We start from the raw sequence: 14,891 nt of genomic DNA, 5'->3' as shown, positions 1-14,891 counted from the left end.
TTAACTTTACAGCTTTAGCTAATTTGTCTACACCTCATCATTATCCCTGTAGCACTAAGTTATGATGATGATGATGATGATTATTATTATTAATAATGTAGTAATAATAATGATAGTAATAAAAAGTCATTTTAAGGAGTTGAGCCATGTTTGGAACCCTCCACAGCACCACAGAAATGTGACAGACTGACAGGGCATCAAATGCATCTGCAAAGATCAGACCAGTTCATTGTATTGGACAGCTGCAAGGTATGTCATTTTTATACCCTTCAGTAATGTCTTTGGTAAAATGAATGGTAAAATGGACCTGAAAAGTTCCCTTCTTATCACTATCTCCATGTTTCTGATATGCACTGGCACCCTCTCCACTCTGTCAGGGAGGATGTGGCTCTGGAGAACTGAGTATTCAGCCCCAGTAGCTACTGGGGATATTTCTCCCTGCTGCCAATTTCCTCTGCAAATGGATGTGAAGCTATGCTCAAAGTCACATCAAAGAGCTGGCCTGACTTCAAAAACTTTACAACTCAGTTATTTTTGTTTTACTTCTTGTTCTGAAGTCAAACTATTTCCGTCCATCAGCTCACGGTGAGGTTGCACAAATACTTGTGTCATATTGGCAACAAGACCCAGTCATATGGGAACAATTTAAAAGCCAGATACTTCATATTTTGAAGTGATAACCTATGACTGGGTTGGAAAACAGATCACTGAATTGAACCAGTTTACAAATAAACTGCACAAAGAGTTATTTTTCTTCTAGATTACCTCCAAGACCTGATTAAGTTCCACAAGGAACTGCACTAGTGCTATGAAGAGACAAAGTCTGGGGCTTGCAAATGCAGAGTTGGAAAAGGAAATGGGGTGGCTGCCACCAAAATTAGCTCCTCTGATACACTGGAACTTTGAACAGCATGAGACCTCTATCTCTTACCCTATATTGGGAAAATATGACTGTTCAATTACCTGGAATTAAGTATCAGTTCAATGGTACCATGAAAAAGCTCTTTCATAGCTAGAGATTCCCATTTTAACTTGATATAGCAGCAAACTTCTGACATCCAAGCATTTCTTCAGTGAAACTGAGGCATCTCAGTCCTTTCTCTGCAGCACAGGCATGAGAGAAGCAGCCCCTCATTTCACTGCTTTCCCACCAGCAGCGTTCTCACTCCCTCTGGCACACAGGGCAGGGACACTGAGAGCCTCCTGGATGGGACAAGATTTATGCCACAGTTTAAGGCACCAAAAGATAAGCTTTGGTACAAACTGCAGCAGGGTAAAAAATTGCTGTCTCCAGCTCTCTGCTTGGTTGGGATTACCTTCTGCCAAAAGGAAGTGTATGCAAATGACACAGCTCACCAACACTCCAACCTCAGCTGTTGATGAAGGGGTGCAACATTGGGTAACTTTGGGCAAAGAGAAGGAGCTAAAATCTGGACATGAAAATTTCTTAGGATGACATGCCAAGTTTTGCCAGGCTGTGCCTGTAAGCACCCCTGTCACACTGGAGTTATTCCAAGCCAGTGAGGCTCTTTCACATGACAGCAAGTCTCTGATGTCTGTACAGAGCTCCCAACTCATTGCCAGCACCAGCAGCTTCATCCCACCCTCTCTGACAGGCCACCCAGTGGACATTTGGGTTCTGTGGCTCCATTTGAGTAAACCTTACATCCTCCAGGTGCCCATGGGTGGGAGGCATTCCAAGGACAAAATGCTGAGTTTTGGCTTACTGAAGTTCTGCACATTAAACATGGAAGTGAGCAGCTCTTTCAGGAACTGGTAGGTTTCTTGGGAAATTACATTCTTCTTTGGCTCTTCACCCATCCTGAGGCCTTGATGGGTATCCTGGGCACACAAAATGTCAGGATAATGCAGTTTGCTTTAAATTAGCAAACAGCTGGGGTTATATTGCTAGCAGTACCCATAAGATCCTATTATTGCTAGTTCCACAGGTATCTTCAGAAGAAAAGGATTACTTCTACATCAGGTGCACCTTAGTGCATTTAGCAGGTACACACACATGCACAATGCTGACAATTATTGCACTCTAATATCATGGTTGAGGGAAAATTAGAAAGTTACTGTAATAGTAATAGAAGCATATAAGAACAGTATTAAATAACATATTATCATTAGCTTTCAGGTGTTCAGGCTGAAGTCAGTAAAGGAGATTAGATAATAATTTGAATATTTTTTTGACATGTTGATTTACTGTCCTGCCGACCTTCCTGAAATATTTAACAGACCTCTGGTTCTACATTGCCTCATGTGCACAATAATCACCTCTCCCATAAAGCACTTGCCTTTAGAAAAATCCCCAAGTTTTAGTGCATACAAAAGTAAATAGCATTAATCTAGGAATGTGTAATAACAGTAAAACAGTCTCCCTTTAATCTCTTTGTCACCAAGAGCTGGGTTGCTGGGTGGGAACAGCCCCTTTTCCCTAGGAACAGTTGCAGTGGTGCTGCTGCAGGTGAGATGATCTCTGTGGGACCCCTGCTCTCCCAGCTGCCCCCACCCACAGGGCTTTGCTGTGGGAGGATGCTCTAATGGCACCATTGGGTTCAAGTGTTTCAATGATCCACAAACTAAAAATACACTAAGTAGGGCCTTTGACATAATAGGCAGTAATGTTCTCAAAGGAGCCATTAGATACTATTGAGTAAATTATACTAATTTGGCAGGGGTGAAGGTACATAATTGTGTATTTACAAGACTGGGAGCTCTTATATCCTGTTGGCTCACTCCCACATGTTCACAGCTTTATCCCACCACCTCCCACAGCAGCCATGCCACCCACAAATGGCTCCAGATGGCAACAGGGCAGGGCACTTAGGGTTAGTTGAGCTAACCAGTCATAATGTTGGCTGGCTGTGACACACACAGGATGGGTTTTAACTGATGAAGAAGCAAAGGGCCTGGACAAACATCTTCATCACCTGCTGTAACTATCATGAAATACCCTGCTTGGACAGCACTGGGTTTTGAAATGACTGCTTTTTCTCTATAGCCTTTGCTGTGATTTCTGTGGATAGCAATGATATCCTTCTAATTCTTCAATCTTCAGCTTCCTTTGCCATTTAACAATTATAGTTATCACAGAAACCTCACACTGTCAGCTGGGAGTGGGTGAGCTTGCTAATGTACTGAGAGTCTTTGTATCTTTCTCAAGCAGAGTATTTTCAATAACACTTTTCAATTTCTCAAAGTGTCATATAAGTTACAATTGCTTGTGAGCGAGGACAGAAGGGATTCATTTTCCCAGAGAATGGTAAGAGACTAATAAAATACATCCCAAAGAAGCTTTAAAAATCTTCAAAAAATATGCCCGGAAAAGCAAATCAATAAAACATTTGATCCATTGTGGATCAGGACCTCTCTGTCTGTGAAGAGCAGTGTGCATTATTAAAGCCTGGGGTTGGCAGCAGCCTTGTTACTGAGACACTGAGAGAGCACCTTCCCTACCCCTACCTTCCAAAGGGGGACAAGAGAGAATGGCAGCTGCACTTTCTTTCCATTATTAGCTTGGTAATGTAGAATAATGCTATATTGCCAGTGCTAGCAATACTCTTCCTCCCCTTATGCAGGCAATATTCTCCATAGAGGAGGGAGCTGGGGTGGACAGTGGTGCTGAAGAGCCCATCCTGTCTTTCCCCTTTCAGCTCTCTGACAGGTGGGGATGTCACTGCCAGTCTCAGGTAGGGGTGTCACTGCCAGGCTCAGGTGGGGTGTCACTGCCAGGCTCAGGTAGGGATGTCACTGCCAGGCTCAGGTGGGGATGTCACTGCCAGTCTCAGGTGGGGGTGTCACTGCCAGGCTCAGGTGGGGGTGTCACTGCCAGGCTGAGGTGGGGGTGTCACTGCCAGACTCAGGTGGGGGTGTCACTGCCAGGCTCAGGTGGGGATGTCACTGCCAGGCTCAGGTAGGGATGTCACTGCCAGGCTCAGGTGGGGATGTCACTGCCAGGCTCAGGTGGGGTGTCACTGCCAGGCTCAGGTGGGAGTGTCACTGCCAGGCTGAGGTGGGGGTGTCACTGCCAGGCTCAGGTGGGGGTGTCACTGCCAGGCTCAGGTGGGGTGTCACTGCCAGGCTCAGGTGGGGGTGTCACTGCCAGGCTCAGGTGGGGTGTCACTGCCAGGCTCAGGTGGGGATGTCACTGCCAGGCTCAGGTGGGGGTGTCACTGCCAGGCTCAGGTGGGATGTCACTGCCAGGCTCAGGTGGGGGTGTCACTGCCAGGCTCGGGTGGGATGTCACTGCCAGGCTCAGGTGGGGGTGTCACTGCCAGGCTCAGGTGGGATGTCACTGCCAGGCTCAGGTGGGGGTGTCACTGCCAGGCTCAGGTGGGAGTGTCACTGCCAGGCTCAGGTGGGGGTGTCACTGCCAGGCTCAGGTAACAGCCTGCACCCCCACCAAGAACTTTACCCCACCTCTTCCTTCCCTTCAAGGCTGTCTTTAAAAAAATAAACCAAAGACAGCAATTAAAATTGTGGTCTTCCACCTTGAGCCAGACTATTTTCCTTACTAAAGCAGAGTCCTAGTAAATTCAGAGGGGGCTCTTGTGGCATATATTGCAGCACATTTTCAGCATACTTATGGTGAGACTTCCCTCCAAGACTCCTGAAATACTCCTGCACAAGCCTGTCTGGTAAGGGCACATGGCTGCATCAGAGCTGCATTGAAATGAGAGAATTTTCACAAGCATAAAACTGAAATAAAGTAATGGGAAATCAGAATCTCAGTGTACACCTTGTTGCTAACTTTAATTCTGAATTTCTATGCTTTTTGGAAAAAGGGACATTAGATCTAATTTTTGAGGGACTGCTAAATTACTTCACTATATGTTTAACATATTTTTATCTTACAAAACACTCAGAAGTTGCATTTTTGCCTGCCAAAGGTAATAGATTATACAGGAAGTCCTGTCATTTTCCCACTTCCTTTTCTACCTCTCAGCTTCTAAGAAAGAGCAAAGAATGACACTTTTATTTTTTTTTTTTAAATCAAATATATTTTGTCTCTTTGTTATTCTGGGCTTTTACTGAGATGTGTGGGTGGGTAAAACTATAAGGATATCTTTTATCATTTCTGAGAAATATGATAAAAGGCAGACAAGGAGCTTCAACACGGTGCTAATGCAAAGGTGACTAATGAATGGGCATGAAAAACGGACACTTGTCAGCCAGGAGTTAGATGCAAACCAGACAAACAGAACAAGGCAGCATTACTGTCAGGGAAAGATGGATTTCTGCCCTTGCTAGACCTTTAAGACTCTCTTCTTCTGTGACTCCAATGTCAACTTTCCTGAAATATGAGCGAGCTTTAAGAAAACAAAAAGAAAAAAACCACTTTTTTTTCCCTATACAACTGTCATATTAAATATGGCCATTGAGAGAAATATGTTCAGTGTGTGCTTTCAGAGAAACAAGGAATTAAGAATGTGAAAAGACCTCTACAAAAATTATGTGTTTCCATACAGAAGACAGCTTGCTTTATATAGGTAAGTACACACAGCTATCCACATAAAACCAAACACATCATAAGCAAAAAACACAATTAAAACACTAGAGAGAAAAAGTGAATCTGTCTTGTAAAATTGTAGCTGTTATTAGAGGACCAATATGTGATATGTAGCAAGATTTCAAGTGTACCTTCTTCCCCTAAGAGTGTTTTAAGAGGCAAGGTTCAATTCTGTTTTAATTTTACCTGGTCTAATAGGAACACCCAAACAGAAAAATAATTGTGGGAAAAGAGTGCTAAATGCCACTGATGTTCTACAAAGTGAAGAAGAATCACCATGCTTGCTAAAAACACATCTCAGTGCATTTATTCCCAAATTTCAATGACAGATTCTTAGTTCAAGAAACACAAGTAATATTGTAAAACTGGTCTCTTCCTCTTCCATCACTTTCCACAATGTGGATGGATTTGAGAGACATCTTTTTGCTTCAAAAGAGAGCTAATAAATACTGAATTGCAAATCTAAATGTAAGAAACTCTGCCCTGTCAGGAGTAGTTTGGCCTTGCTTTAATGTTCACAGCTGGGTCTGTGACCTTTGTGCAGGGATCAATCACACTAGTGGTGGGTAAGCAAAGGAAAGGTTAGGGACAAAAACCTCTTTTCTTCCCATTTTGCTCTTGTGTGGTTCCAGCTCTGTGTTACTAATCAGATCAAACCAGAGTTCCAGTGAGACAGTCACAGGAGTGTCATCAGTGTGTAACCCAGGGGATCCCTCTGAGCCTCCATCAATGGCTTTCCTGTGTGATGTCCTGCCCTGCAGAGCCCCTGCTGTATCAGCTGGGCACTGATCAAAGCCTCCTGCCCTCCTCCAGAGCACTGCTGCTCCTGGAATGGACAGGGCTGTGCTCCCAGCCTGCCCACGCTGCAGCAGCTGGAGCTGAAGACTGAGGAAATAAGTCAACACCTCAAAACTCTGTCTTAATGCTCAATACACAGCTCTGTGCTACTCCTTCCTTTTCTGGAGAGGCTGTTTCACTTCTGCCAGTCCTAAAGACAAATGTTGCAGCACCATGAGGCTGACACAGCCACCTTCTCAGTCTGGAGAGGAATATAATGGAACTTCCACCTTTCCAAAGATCCTGCCAGCTTGTGGCTTGGGCTGGGCTTGTCTGCAGCCCTCTGGTGCCCTCTCCACATAGCCAGGAAGCAGGATGAGCTTCCACAGCAGAGCAGCTGAGGGGGACTGCAGCAGCTTCTTGAAAGTGCACACCTTGTTTTGGGGATGCAGGCTGCTCTATCCACTGACCTGAGCTACAGAATGAGGTGAGGAGCACCCTTTGCTTGCCAGGCTACAATCTGCCAGACACTCTGCATGAGCCCAGGACATTCTCTCCTCTTTCATTACCTTTGTATTTTCAGTCTGAACAGGTGGGAGGTGCAGACAGGCCAGCCCTCATTCTGTCAATGGCATCTTCAGCCAGCTGGGGAAAACACTATACCCCAATGACTCCAGAGACTCACTGCTTACAGGTCTGCAAAACAGCCATTTTTTCCCCTCCTCTCTTTAGCTCCAAGCTAATTCAGCCAGGTGCTCATAACACTGAAGAGTATTTTGCAACACAGCTTCCTTATGGGCTGTGCTTACAATGAAGTATGGCCCACTCAACACATTTGGTATTGAACCAACTGTAAAAAATACAAGTAAACAAACTTTGTCAAGAATTCACTGAGCAAATGGGTTCCCAGGTGTACACTGATAACACTTCTCTTCTGGTTTTGCTTGATAGCTCAGTATTTTGTTGCAAGTTTAACTTGAAAACCAATTTATAAACATCATTCTATTCATTATTTTATTTAGTGATTGAAGATGGACTCCTAAGTTCTTGTTTTTTAAATAAATCTAAATGTAATGTTCAAATGACCTAACTTCAAATGGTGACTTTTTTCATGACCAGATGGGCTAAAGGTACTAAAGACAGACATTAGAAACATCAGGTGTACATTGCAGCTCATATGTAGAATTGAATTTACAAGACACAGAAACACAAGACTCTTTATGTAAGTAATATTTTGTTGTTGCTCTTTTGATACATTAACCTAACTCACACAGCTGCCTGGTCACTATTAAAATACAAGCAAAAGCTTGTTAACTTCCTGGCTGGATCTATCAGCACTAAGGTCTTAATCAGACTGTACTGAAAGATGATAATTTATTAGGCATGACAGTGCAGGTAGGATATTCTTAGAGGTCTTACAGAGGGATTAAATGAATGCAACTTCAATGAAGCAGCTTCCTTTTGTTTTTTAAGCAATGCTAACATCAGGTCCACCCTAATTTATAGAGTCTTGGCTCTTCAATACAATGCAATGTAATTTTTATTTATTACTGTTCCAACTGCATTCTCAAATTTGGGATGGTCATGCCTGTTCACTTGGGAAGTGGCACAGAAGTGTGCTTTTCAGGAGCACAGGCAGAGAGGTGGGTAGGACTGAATATGCTAAATGCACAGTTAACCTCTCTGCTGCCTTTCAGTAATCTCAGCTCCAAACCACATGCCTCAGTCATCCCTTTTATTAACTCCAAGCAGTGGATATTGATTTGTAGCAACTTAAATGCTGCACAAGGAAGGAAGGAATTAAGGTCCTATCTCAGCCAACTCTCACACACACTTGCCAAAGCATACAAACCACATTTTTATGATATTTTTTTAATACTGGATATTCTGGATGTACCTTCCCATTAAAATTTTCAATTGTTGACCTTACTAGCTCCCTCTCTTATCTCAACACCGACTCAACTTTGTTCCTACTGCAAAGGGCTGTAATGCTTTAGTGGCTGCAGAATGTGCCCTCCCAGCTCTGCTTGGAGCAGAGAGAGAGGAAAGGCACTGCAGCCATGGGCCCCAGCACTAAAAGGTGAGATAAACAAGTATCAGTAAAGAAAATGTGGTTGTTTTTCATATCTGCTTCTTCACATAGCTGCAAACCCCTTGGAAGCAGAGAGAAACCATCAGATGAACCAATCTCTTTTTCTGTACCTCATTTATCTTATCAGTATACAGTATCTGACATGCATATATTAACTGCATGCCTTTGAAAAAACGTCTGGGAGAATAAAGGCTTTCAGATAAGTACATGGGAAACTAGTACAAAATTATGAAAAAGATTAACAAGCACAGTTCCTTACTACATCAGGGCTTTTAAAAATCTTTTTTCTTCTTGTTTTTTTTTTTTTTTTTAATTCCGATTTTAAGATAATGAATAAAGGAAAAGAAAAAACATATTCACATCCATTACACCAAAAAAGATCAGGTAATAGAAATTACAGAAAAAGCTTCTATTTTCTCATAAATGTTCAACAAATCCAAAACCTGGGAGCAGATTTAGGGCTTGAATTTTTACTGCATTTTCTCATGGGTTAACATCATGAAGTCAGGGAAGTTACAGAAACACCAGAGTGGTGTAAATGAAAAGTGAGGTTGCTCTATGCACAGAGGCTCAAAGCAATTTATCTTAGCCACCCCTTTATTATCTGATCTAAAAATTAGGTCAAATCCTGCAGCTGTTGTTTAGTCTTTATCAGATGTATGTTCCAGTGGGTTTAACTCTGCTTTTGGTTATACAGGCTCAGATCTCATTCATTGTTTTAACAGGAATTTTGCCCTGTTAGGATTTATCTGCTCAATGACATCAGCTCTGTTATAGAAAATTCACATTACAATCTTATATTTGGTTGCATTTTTCACAGCCAAAGGTAAAGCTGCCCAATCTCTCTTCTTTCTCCCTCCTTCTACAGCAGGAAATTTTTTTAATTGAGCAGGAAAACTGTATTAAAACATATTAGCAACTTCTAAGGCTCCTCATAGGAATTGCCTAGAATAAATCAGAAATGTGTGGATTAAAAGGAAATGTGTTTTAGCACTTTCCTAGGCAAATAGATGTCTCAGAAAATTTATTCTATCTTTCCAGCTCCACCATGACACATTAGGCGTCACTACTTTGTTGATTTCTGATATATCTAAAATGTCAAAGTGAAAATTCATCTCAACAAATGTGCTGGTTGAAGAGGATGAAATGCTCAGCTCTGCTCTCATGGGGATACCAATGCCCCAGGATGATGAATTCCATGAAACAGGAAAAACATGCCATTGCAAAAAACAGCTTGCACAGAAGGGAGTAATTTCCCAGCACACACATGATCCAGGAGTGCAACAGTGATTTGCTGTCAAATTCCCAGAACACTTAGGGAAGCTGGAATGTTATCTTTAAACTCAGACTCTTCCTGTCTATACTGCCAGCATGGGCAACCTGTGAAAAGCAGCATCATCTTTAGTCCATATTTATGGATCACTCCTTTCCTGAATAACTGAAGCTCTTGGTCAAAGCAATGTTGCAATTGATTTTCACAGAGAACTTTCATTGACCAGGTTGTTATGTACTTTCTGGCACATGCCTGACCCTGTATTAAACAAACACAAGCTGCTTTTCCAGGATGCACATTTTTCACACTTTCAAATTACTTTTCAGTTAATTCTATTACACGCTCAGTGAACAGTGCTGCTGGGTGCTATTTTTCTGTTTGTTTGTTTTAATGGAGTGCAGCTCCAGCCCTTGAGAGGACACAATAATTCCAGAAAAAGACGTAAAGGCATAAGGCAGAAAAAACAGAAAGTGGATAAGGAGAAAAGGAGAAGGAAATGAACAGGAGAGGGAGAAAGAGGGAGAAAATGAGAAGGAGAGGGAGATGGGGAGAGAGAGAAAGAGAAGAGAAGCTTTTCCTAATGCACTAGATATGGCTAGTTATGCTACAGTTGTACCTGTCAAGATAAAATCACCAGGTTCGGGTATTAAGATAAATAATTCCACTTAAACAGCTTACATGCTCCATTGGCCCCTCACCTTTCTTAAAGGTGCCAGTGCTTACTCTTGTGCCAATTAAAAGGGAAGACCACTGGTGACAAATAAGCAGCTACAGCTACAGGCTGATGTGGAGAGATGGACTCTTCTGTCCCTCTTAAGGCTTGGACATCCTTGATTTCCTGGGTTAATACACACTGCATAGAACCTACACTGTTATCCCAGCCTCATGGCACACAGTGTTACCATCAGAATGCTTAACCAGATGTGCTGAAATTTCATTATGACACAACTGTTATATTGCCAGCACAGATTCAGTCTGAGAAGTCAAAGCTGTGAATACAGATGAGTGTTGGTGTAACTGAGTTTAAAACACTGAGTTTAAAACAGTGGGCTCGCAGATCAAATGACATCAGAAAGTAAGGCACATTCCACATCATCTTCCTGAGTTCCCAAAAAGTAGGTTGGAATTACCTAAATGAGTTTATAGAAATCTGTGCATGGACAATTTTGCAGAGAATGTGCTTTTGCTGCTGGTTTAAAATCTGCAGATTGAAGGACTCATACTTCAGCCCTTAATCCTAAGGACTCTAAGTGACTTGCCTGTGTCACAGCTATCCAAGAACCCCAAATTCAGGGACAAGAGGTTAAAAAAACTTCAGTAAAATACAAAGACACATTTGAGTTACAGGCCTCTAAAGCTCCCTGGTGTTTATTTAATTAGACTTTTCTGAGGGAAAAAAAAGTCACTGAGACTCTGGAAAAATCACTGAACTGAGTGTTCCTCTCTTTCCAAAATATAGCAAGAAAAATAAGCAAACTCTGTATTATGAGCATCTTCAATAGAAATGTGGACACCTTGGAAGAAATGCCAGTTGACGCAAAATAACTTGCATTGACACATAATGATTGTGTGTTATACAGAAATTAGGTGTACAGGTATGCCAGGACACAAAAGTTACTTAAATATCAAGTAAAATACATGTAAATATATATCAAATACTTCCAAACTGTGTTAATTTAATGCTCATCTGTCAAGGGCTACCTGGCAGGACATGAGAATCTACTCAATGAGTTAACTGCAGAGTCATAATCTAAAAAACCTGTTCAAACATTGGTAAGCCTCTCTGAAGTGCTGACTGCTTGGAAGAAAAAAAGAATTGAAATCACTCTCTTTTGTTTCAGTACATTAAGGAAAATCCTCAAAGTTTTGAAAAGCTTCCTGCCATGGGAAAGCAATATGCATACATGTAATGGCATTTCTGCTTTTGCAGGAAAACTGTCTTGTACAATAATTTTAATTCCCCTTGGCCCTGGGGAAATTCTTCTCTGAGGGCAGTCCTATATTTAAAAGTACAGATGCCTATTTCCTATTTTACTTGGACTAAAAGCATTCAAAAAAGAGTATTTAAATAGCACCTCTGAGATTTGTATCTGGATGTTTATACAGAAGGTATCCCCTCTTTGAGGATTTAATCAAATAGTAGTTTCTCAAGAACAGAAGGAGAATCAAGCCCTTAATGGAGAGTTATAATGAGAGTCCTTCCTTTAACAAGTCTGTGAAAAGGTTTATTTGGCTGGAAGAATTCTCTTAGCCCATTATAAATTGTTAAGCACAGTGCAGGAAATATAAGTTTGCTGCAAATCCAGCTTCCAATGACCTTTTCTCACAAAATGTGTTTTTGCTGAGGTGAAAGCAGTGGAAGAAAGGCAATTCCAGATGAAATATTTTGTTCCTATTATACAGAACAGTATTTCATCATGTGAAAGAGAAATGGGAGTCCCCAGTGTGACTACTCTATTACAAAGAAAAGCACCTCTTTGAAAATTAATGAACATTAAATATTTGTACAGTCAAATGAAGATCTGTTTTCAGAGAACTGGTTGCCCTGTGTTCTTGGGGTCTAAGCTGGGAAAAGTTCCAAATAAATACTGAGGCTAGTAGCCATGAATAACAATGATGAAATGCTAGGGTTGAGACGACCACTTTCAAACTCATATTACCAATATGATCACATGATATGCTAAACACACACTTTTTTCTTTGCTAAGGAACAACAGCAGCTCTATTATCTGACTGCAATGATATATATTTTCAGCTTTACATAAAAGAGCCTGGGTGTTCTAGTGGACACTAAACTGACAAGAAGTGAGAAATACAGCAAATGTTAGCAAATAAAGCTAAAGATATCCTGAGCTGTGTTAAAGAAAAAGTATTGACAACAGGTGAAGAAAATCATCCTGTCGCCTAATTCAGCCCTTGTGAGGTCACATCTGGAGTGCTGGGATCAGTTCTGGGCTCCCCAGTATGAGACACATGAACATACTGGAGGCAGCCCAGCAAAGGGTCACAAAGCAGCATCTCTCCTATGAGAAAAAGCCAAGAGAGCTGGGACTGTTCATCCTGGAGAGGAGAAGGCTCAGAAGGATCCCACTCATGTGTATAAACACCAGACGGAAGAGTGCAACAAAGACACAGCCAGGCTCCTTTCAATGGAGCCCAATGATGGGACCAGAGGCAATGGTGTCTTGGCTTGAAGGACACGCGTCTGCCAATAAAGAAGAAACTTCTCTTTGAAATGGAGAATGTAAATGTCCTTCCTCTAAATTATTATTATAATTTTGAAATTAAGGGGCTCTCAGGCAAAGATAGGGGAATTAGGAATGACAGTTCTCTACTAGGAAAATTAAAACAGAAATGCAGTATTACAAGGAACAATCCCAACCCTGACAGAGTCAGAATACAAGCTGACACCCTGTCAGTCAGGGTGTTGGTAACAGTCCCATTAATGGTGGCTGCATCCTCCTGCAGTGGCAGGTGTGGTTCAGCTGGAGCAGTGCTCCTGTAGAAGGTGCAGTTTTCCTCTGAAGGTCAAGGGATGATGTGGAAAAGGTGTGGTTTTCCTTTGAAATTCAGTGGAAAGAAGGTATCTTGTTGTCCAAAATCTCAGTTTTTATCTAGGTAGGAAAGGCTTGGCTCCTCCCCCTGGCTGGAGCATCTCACAATGGGATGATGTAATTTTATCAGTCACACAGTAGGACTCAATGGGCCAGCAGCAGATGATATCTTCCTGGAGGGAGGATGGGTTGTGGAAAAGGTAAAGATGATTGCCCCACCTGGTTTTAAAGATGGCCCATTAGCAGATAATATGTGTCATGGAGATAAGGAATCACTGCCCCACCCAACTTCAACAGATGGTGATGGAATACACATTTCTGGCCACATCAACCCAACACAAATGTAAAGAAGATGAAACACAGAAAGTTCACTCTGAACATCAGGCAACGCTCTCTCATTGTGAGGGTGACAGAGAAGTGGCATAGGTGGCCTAGAGGATGGTGGGGTCTCCTTTGTTGGAGATATTCCAAAAGCATTTGGAGATAGTCATGGGTAAGTGGATAAGTGGTCAGGGCTCTACATGGCCCTGCTTGAGCCAAGGATTGGGTCAGATGGCCTCCAAAGGTGCCTCCCAGACTCAGCCATCGTGTGGTTCTGTGAAAAGAACAGCTATCACCACTTTCCATAGCTTGCTTTGTTAGGGTTCCAACTCATTAGCTTCAGGCATGTTTATTGGGACGTAAACCTGCTCTACTCAATAAATACTGCTTTTGAAGCTGCACACAGGAGAATGAGGCTTAGCTCTTTAGAAGAGAACGAACTGGAACTCTTGTGACAATTTCTGAAGGCCAGAGGCTGCCCTCTCCTCCCAGCCCAGCCCCAGCCCAGCCCTGCACTCACATGCGATGCGGACGTAGGCTTTGCGGCTCTTGGTGGTGCCTGCCGAGCTCCAGGCGACGCACTGGCACCAGTAATCCTCGGGCCCGAAGAGCTCCTCCACCTGCTGCCGCGAGATCTCGATGCTGACCTCCCGCACGATCAGACCTGCCGGGCGAGAACACTGGTCAGCACTGGGCTCTGATGGACAGAGAGAAAATGACTGCAGCTGCAGGAATCTGCTGGAAAAGCTGTTGGGAGACCTTACAGGTCTCCACAAATATCTACTCAGCAACACAGACTGTCGTAAGGATGGGAAGGGAAAGAAGTTCCCACATTATCTGCATAATGAGAGATGTGGGTGAGAGAAAAACTAATTGCTGAGATTTTGACTTCTATCACATACAGCATGTGTTTTAGACAAATTGGAGGAACGGCATCTCAGCTAATATAAATTGTACCACATCTCTAGGACAATTTACATCAAGGGACATTCCAGATCAGCTTTATTCTGATGTATCATAAAACCACATAATCATTCAATTTATACTACTTCCTCAGCCCTTTTGTACTTCATCTCTTTTTGCTAGACAGACACAGCACAGGGAGAAGTCCTGTTCACTGTGACACTGAACTGCCCAAGGAAAATGGATTTTAGGGCAGCAGAAAATGTCATGATACTTCGTAATGATGCAGTATGGTTATTGCAAGCTTCAAGACGAGCACTCCTACTGTCATATATGCTGCAGATACTGGGATTTTTTAAGAGATTTTATAACACAGTGAAACACAATTTCAGTGCCTGCCCTCATAACCCATCTCAGAACAGCCCTCCCCAAACGCACAGTTGCACCCACAAGGAC

The 14,891-nt window shown here is 42.4% G+C and overlaps 1 protein-coding gene across 2 annotated transcripts in view; it reads right to left on the bottom strand.

The window, feature by feature from the left end:
* UNC5C (unc-5 netrin receptor C) overlaps window positions 1-14,891 on the bottom strand; it is a 242,255-nt gene that overhangs the window by 57,921 nt on the left and 169,443 nt on the right. For both annotated transcript variants that reach the window (XM_079306932.1, XM_079306931.1), the window contains exon 3: window positions 14,053-14,196. In XM_079306932.1, the coding sequence (XP_079163058.1) occupies window positions 14,053-14,196 (144 nt within the window). The remainder of the gene's footprint in view (window positions 1-14,052; window positions 14,197-14,891) is intronic.

Source organism: Erithacus rubecula (assembly GCF_903797595.1).
Source record: "Erithacus rubecula genome assembly, chromosome: 5".
NCBI lineage: Eukaryota > Metazoa > Chordata > Aves > Passeriformes > Muscicapidae > Erithacus > Erithacus rubecula.
Note: the sequence above shows the minus strand (reverse complement) of the source record. Positions and strands in the feature narration are given on the sequence as shown.